A 7,609-nucleotide genomic window follows, 5' to 3' on the forward strand; every position below is an offset into this window, starting at 1 on the left:
TTAATGAATAGAATGATTTGTTCTAATGGTGTTTGTAAATAGGATCACAAGTCCGCATCTTGTACAGCAATTAACCACTAAGAAGAATATATGCAGTATATTATTTGTTGAAACTGTACTTCCGAATTTATTTGAAACTGTCTCATTGCTGTTTATCAATAAAACTTTGAAAAGAAAAAAAAAAGATAATTAAACTTCCACCTTGCTCAAATAGAATTATAAAAAGGCAGAATTGTGTTTTTCCCAGAGATACAGTCCACTGGAATCACCAACAATGGACAGCTGTTAAAGAGTATCAGAGTCCCGAGACAATAAGGAACCCTGGCATCCTTTACACTGTCTTCTGTTGTCCTTTCTTCCCAAGCAGAGACTTGTGGATATGTGCGGTGACACTACCTCTCACAATTGTAGCTTTGATAAGCGAGTCCAATTCTTGATCCCCACGAATGTTTGCAAGTGTCGAGGGGTAATGCACTTTACTTTCAGGTCTTTGGATGCATTTCCTGCCAGTTCAAGCACCTCCGCTGTGAGGTACACCAGGATGACCACACTGTACACGGCGACAGAGGCGCCCACGCACCCATGGCCGGTCATCCTGGACTCCACGTGTAGGCAAATGTGGCCCACTGAGAACTGCAGACTGGCCCTCTGCGTGCGGGAAACTGCCTTTGTCTTGGCCTTTCTGGAGTCTTCTCACCAGCCATTTCCAATTCCGCAGAGGCGCAAGCACGCAGACAGTGAATAGGCCGGTTTGACATGCAGCAAGGCCCATCACTACTCCTCCACTGCATCGTGATTCAAACTGCCTAATTCATTTTTAAAACTTATGTTGTTTTTGAAAACAATGAAAAGAGATGTAATTTTGTGACAACAATAACTGAAAGCTATATATATGATGTTATATAAAGTTCAAGTGACATAAATTCAAACTCAAATGTTATAAAGTTAAATGTAATCACCATGGTACTGACAAAAGCAAACAGCAGCATAAATCACTTCCCCACTGCTAGCACAAAATAACTGATACCACAAATTATAGAAGAGGTTTATTTTGGCTCACAATTTTAGTGAGGTGAGACTCTATATGGATGGATGGCTCAAGTCAGAAATGGAACAGCATGGCAGAGAAAAGATGCTTAAGCTATAGTGACCAGGAGGCACTGCAGATTCCTCCAAAGAGTAAAAATAAAAATGCCACTTATTCCTCATGTAGGTATCTTCCCAGAAGACCATCCAGGGCAACATAGCAAGACCCGAGATCTAAGTATTAAAACAGAAACATTAAATCTACTGGAAGAGAGAATCAGTAGAACACTTGAAGACACAGGTATAGAAAAAGATTTCATGAACAAAAGTCTAATCATTTAGGAAATAATACAAATCAATAACTGGGATCTCATCCTATTAAAAAGCTTTCATGCAACAAAAGAAATTATCAGCACAGTGAAAAAAAAAAGACAAAAGTGCAAGATTTTCATGGGCAACCTAGAATTTACCTAGTCATAACCTTCATTATTCAATCCACAAAGTCCGTATGTTTCTACTTGACATTGTATCTTCAGAATAACAGTGATATGAAAATTTATCAAATCAAAACAGAAAAGCTAGCTAGGTACTATGGCACATGCCTAGAGAAGAGGCTGGGAGAAGGCTGGTTGTAAGAGAAACCATTCCATGCCTACTTTGGGTCTAGCCTGTACTGCTATTATTACACTGGGGCATTTCTACCAGTGATGGTATGGCCATACATACAACGCATTTCCTTAATTTTTAATTCTCCTCAAAATAAACTCATTTTAAGGGAAGATAGAACTAAAGCTTAATTAAGAAGCTCAATATTTCTCAAATCAAAAGGTATGAAGCTTATAAGTCTGTGAAAATTGTCATGGCAGCACTGCTAATGTCAACAGTGGCCTAGGATGAGACACTGGCATCCTCAGAATAGAGATGACAGTAACATCAACTACATCATAGCCATTCTATATTAAATCAAAACATTTTTATATTAACAGTAATAAGAGATGTATGAAAACCACATGCAGGCACTGTATTAGAGATTTTATAGTTTATTTCCTTAATTACCAGGCACTGTATTAGATTTTATTTCCTTAAATCTGTATGCATTACTATGTATGCTTAAAGACAGGATAAGTAATTTACCAAACCAAGTGAGTATATTAGCAGTAAAGATTCAAGTCTAGGACTCTGCTGTCAGACCTATGCTCATTTCAAAGGTAAAACCAAAAAACACTGTCACCAAGAAAATGAATTTTCAGCAGGTACATCAAAACCACCTACAAAATTCAGACCTATTTATGAAGCACTTGAGGAGAGCTAGGGTTCCAACTAAATAAACTGAATATAGTATTATTATTAATCTTTAACTCTAGATCAATATAAAGTCAAAAAGTGGACATTATACTTTGACAATTTCATAGAATGCTTACAATAGTGCTATTTTTCCTAGCAGCATGAATGTATATTGATGTCATTTGAATTCTGTCACAACATACCAGCATAGGTTTTTTCTACACAAAGTATCTTCAATAATAGCATTTTTGTTTGTATCGATACTTTATGTGCATAAAAAATTCTGACATGAGATGTTTTGAAAAACAACACAGTACGACAAAAAGAACATTCAAAATTACTTTTCTTTTTACAACTCAGAAACATGAAGCTCAACGTTGAATGTAATGTAAGCCAGTGCACAAAGTTCAGGCCTTATTGCGCTAACCCCTGTGTATTTAAATGTCAATAAGACATTATACTGTCATATATTGAAGCTCTTTAAGGAACTTACACTCTAGAAAAGACAGAAACAAACACCTATAGTACAATTTGATAAATGCATAGTATACATTAAAGTATATATTAAATTTAGTAAATAACACCACTGTATAAAAACATTTTTTAGTACTGGAGATTGAACCCAGGGAACTGCAGCATACTAAGCAAGCATTCTAGCACTAAACTACATTCTCCAGTTCCCATATCACCCCATTTTTTTAAAAAATTGAATTCAGGGTTTCACTACACAGTTCAGGCTCATGGTGATCCTCCTGTTTCAGCCTCCCCATGCTGGGATTACAGGGGTTGTGCCACCACACCTGGTTTCAGAGCAGCACGATGCACCCAGGGTTCCAGGGCCAACATGCGGTACAGGGGAATCAAGCTCAGATCCTTTCTCTTGCCAGGCAGGTGCTTAGACCACTGAGCTAACTCCCCAGCCCCAAAACAAGACCTTATTAAGTTACCCAAGCCAAGTGCTGGCCTGGCAAGTGCAAGGTCCTGAGTTGAATTCCTGGTACCAATAATAACAATAATAACAACAATAACAATAATGATAACAACAATGTACCCAAGCCATCCTCAAACTTGCAATTCTTCTGCTTTCACCTCCCAAGTAGATAGGATAAAAGATATGTGCCACCATCCCTGGCAGTTTCACTTTCAGAGAAGAAAATTTTAGGGAAAAAATTCTAATAAAGTTAAAATTATCACTGACACTTTTGAAGTAGGTGAAAATGAAATTACTTCTAAAAGGAGAAAAATGCAGAAGTTCATAAGAAAAAAATAGAGCTTAAAAAGATAGTATTTGTCATATGTAGCAAGAAGGGGCAGGATTAAGCCAGATCAATTTTTCACTGAGATAAAAACTCTATTCTACAATATGAAAACATAAAATGAGAAGTTTCAAGAGTTCACAGCAAATTAAAGATAGCTAGCAAAATCCTGAGAGTGATGGCACCTGTCTGTAATCCCAGCCAATCAGGAGACTTGGGGTAGGAGGATCACAAGTTCTAGGCCAGCTCAGGTACCTTAGCACAGGCTGGAATGTAGCTCAACGTCACACCCAGGATTCAATAACTAGTAAGTCAAAAAGAAAAAAATCCAGAATTTACCTAACAGACCATCCCCTAGCTTTCTCTACAAATTCTTATTTCCAAGCCTTACAGGATTCTCTCCCAATACTTAAAACAAAGGCAACTTTAGATCTGCATTTTTCTTTTTCTTTCTTTCTTTCTTTTTTTTTTTTTTTTTTTTTTTTTTTTTTTTTTTTGGTATGAGTAGAACATATTTATTGAGGAAAAGAAAGCTCCTGTCCGAGAGAGGTACAGGAGGGGGGCCCAAGTGGGTAGTCTCCCCTGCATTTTTCTTAAGGGCACACTAAACAACATTAGCTCATAAAATTCATTTATCTCAAACCATTTCTGCAAAGAATTCATCCAGCGAGCCACTTACTGAGCATCATGTGCCAGGTACAATTGTGAAATCTGGATAGAAACACAGTGAACAAGGCTGGATGGATAGTTGGATGGGCAAGGATGGACAAAACAGAGAAAAGAGGAGGAATAGGCGCTGGGGATATAGTTCAGTGGCAGTGAGCTCTGAACTATGATTTCCAGTACTTTAAAAAAAAACAAAAAACAAAAAAAGATAACAGAAGGAATAGGATACCAGGAGAATGAATTTCGATTTTACCAGACAAATGAACTGGTATACTTAAACAATCACATTTTCATTCAGTACCTGCACTCATTTTCCCAAGTCACAAAAACTTTTGAAATTCATTATTAGACATGGAATGTTAGTTCCAACAGCCACTCCAGTAATCAGGAGAGAAAAGTCATACCACCCATCAGAGCACAATTTATCTCACATTTATTAATCAACATATGTGTGGGAAAAGAATAAAGGAAGTTTCGTGAGAATACTTATTTTGAGTAAAGTTATCACTAAACATACCTTTCAGATATAAAACAGCTCTTGTGAGGATTTAGATTTTGACAAGATTTTAGGCTGCCATCAGATGATGAAGAAAGTTGCTCTGATTGCAAGTTGTTTGTGTCATTCAAACAGGCCTCAGTTACAGGTGGGGTCTTTATGTATTTTCTTCCTAACTCCGTTCCCAGGACATTCGTCAATATAACTCTAGGTATCCTGTCATACAAAATAACAAACACTGTACTATACTGAAGTTTTCAATTTAAAAAGTATGTTAGGAAGTTGAATTTTCAAATATATCATAGCACAAGAAAGTTACTATAACTGTATGACTCTAAAAATCAACACATGAATACTCAAAATTTTGGATAAACACCATCTTTTAAGTTTGTTTCTAATTCATTTCTCAAAATTATAGCATTTCATCATGTTTTTATATTTTGTACTAATGGATGTTAATATTAAGTGCTTATAATCTTAACCAATATTTCTCAAAAAGGCTTGCTTTCTCTTTCCCAACCCTTACTAAAAACACAAATTTCTACAAACCTATTTAAGATATCTTTATTCTTCTCATTTAACAGAAAAGCACTTGATAATCACATATTTATCACTGACAAATGACAAATGCTACAACCAACAAGAAACACATTATTCATATTGTACCTATGGAAATGACAGATTTCATAAATGAAACAGCACATATACTGGTGACAATGCTAATTATATGCTATTAATATAATAATACCAGGGAAAAGAGTCAATAAATTAAATGTTTAAAAAATTAAAGCATATTTTTTAAACTACAAACTTTTCTGTATCAATGCTTTCTATACCAACTATAATATATAAAATTGGTATCTTCTTAAAACAGAGTAGTGCAATCCTTGCTTGGTTAGCTAGTGTCTCGAAAGAACAAGTAAGACATTTTGCCACATGACAATGATACCCTTAGGACTACTATACCCAAATCCTGGTTTAATTTCAGCACCAGTGAGGGACACAATCACCCTCATTTGACCCACCAGAATCAGACTGTTGTGCTTTTTTTAAAGCTCATTACTGTATTTTTTGTCTTAGTTTGTTTTTGCAGCACAGGGAATATAATGCAGGTCTTTATACATACCAGAAAAGGGCTCTCCCACTCAACTACATCCACAACACTGTATTTTTTAGGAGATACAGTTTCACTGATGCCAAATTGGCCCCACATTATTGGGCTCTAGAGAACCTCTCTCCTTCCCCTCCTTCCTACAGATACTTTAAGAAATCCCTGGTTATAATCCCTGGGAATATAACCACCATAAAATTTAAAAAAAAAAAAAGCTACAATGATTAAATAGTACATATACTCTAAAACCTAAAGCAAACAATAAATACAACTCCTTGAAGTCAAAATCTGTGAAGAACAACAGAGAATAAAGTGTACCCTTTAATTGTGAAGGTGTACAAATATATTTTTCTTTCTCTCTGCATGACTTAAATTGTAAGCCACCCATTTAATATTGTTTGCTTTGTATACTTTTTATGCCAGACAGAACTCTCCTAAAACTTCTTGATTTTAGAGTTAAGGACTGTAGTGCATGCTTGGCATACCAGCACCCAAGAGGCTAAGTAAAGTAAGGTAAAAGAATCTTAAGTTCAAAGCCATCATGAGACACAAACCAAGTTCAAGACCAGCTATGTCTACATAGTTAGATCCTGTTCAAAAGGGGGAAAAAAAAAGCTAAATTTAAAGTGAGAATAGGGATGATGAAGTTATAGTAAGGAAGTTTAAGATTCCATTTATCTAACTTCAGACTATGGACTTCTATGAAATGAATTCCTAAAAGAAACTCACTTATGGGTCTCAAAATTTTATTCAAGTTAGGGACATTTTTAAAAAATTGTATAAATCAAATTCTATTTTGCAATTTTTTTTAATTTTATTAGTACACATTTACAATGCATAATGATTACATTCATCATGGGTAGTTGGTACATATATATCACACAACTTAATTTTTTTAGTTCCCTTTCTCATCCCCTCCATCACTTACTTTTTTTTTTTTTGTTTTTGAGACAGGATCTCAGGTCTTATTATGCTGTTTTGTTGAGTTTTTGGGTAGGGAAGTTGTGTTTTTTTTTTTTTTAATTTACATATTTGATACAGGGTCTCACTATGCAGCTCAGACTCCTAGTGATCCTCCTGTTTCAGCCTCCCTAATGCTGGGATTACAGGCATGTGCCACCACACCCAGTTCTAGTGACCACTCAGCAGGCCGTGGGTAGGGCTGGCACAGCATGTGGTACCACGGATCAAACCCAGGTCCTTGTGCTTGCCAGGCAAGCACTTAAACCACTGAGGTATCTCCCCTGCCAGTTTTAAAAGATCAAAGAATTTGATACATTAAATTGATAACTCAATTTCTGGATAACATTTCTATAATTCTTTTATCATTAATGAATTCTAAAATTTTGCTCATTAGTTTAAAAATCAAAACCCTGTAGTACATAAAACATATCAAAGAAATGTCAAGTATTATTTAGCATCTTTTAATGCACACATAAATAACATAACTTAAATGTTTTAAATGTTGAGTTTCTAAAAATAAGTCTTTTCACAATAGGGGATTACAATCAACAAATTAGTCCTGTACAAAATGTTTAAAAAAAAAAAAAAAAGATAATTCTCTCTTGAATAGTAAATGATCACCCCATTCTTGTACACTCTTATATTGCTGCTAGATTTTGAAAAGAAGCAAAGCAAAGCAAAGCGGGACAGGAAAGAGTACTTTCCTGTCCTAACTTATACTTTGCAATCTTAATCAAGAAGTCATCTTTTTAGAGCTGGCCAGATAGCTTAACAGATTGAAGTGTGTACTTGGGAGACGCGGGGGGG

At 35.6% G+C, this 7,609-nt stretch overlaps 1 protein-coding gene and 1 pseudogene across 3 annotated transcripts in view; both read right to left on the reverse strand.

The window, feature by feature from the left end:
• The window catches only part of Senp7 (SUMO1/sentrin specific peptidase 7), a 219,917-nt gene that overhangs the window by 78,900 nt on the left and 133,408 nt on the right, over positions 1 to 7,609 (reverse strand). For all 3 annotated transcript variants that reach the window (XM_004636590.2, XM_023721306.1, XM_023721305.1), the window contains one exon: positions 4,750 to 4,944. In XM_004636590.2, coding sequence (XP_004636647.2) covers positions 4,750 to 4,944 — 195 coding nt within the window. The remainder of the gene's footprint in view (positions 1 to 4,749; positions 4,945 to 7,609) is intronic.
• On the reverse strand, positions 200 to 4,543 carry LOC111818155 (annotated as a pseudogene).

Source organism: Octodon degus, unplaced genomic scaffold (genome assembly GCF_000260255.1).
Source record: "Octodon degus isolate 3935 unplaced genomic scaffold, OctDeg1.0 scaffold00081, whole genome shotgun sequence".
In the NCBI taxonomy this organism is placed as follows: domain Eukaryota; kingdom Metazoa; phylum Chordata; class Mammalia; order Rodentia; family Octodontidae; genus Octodon; species Octodon degus.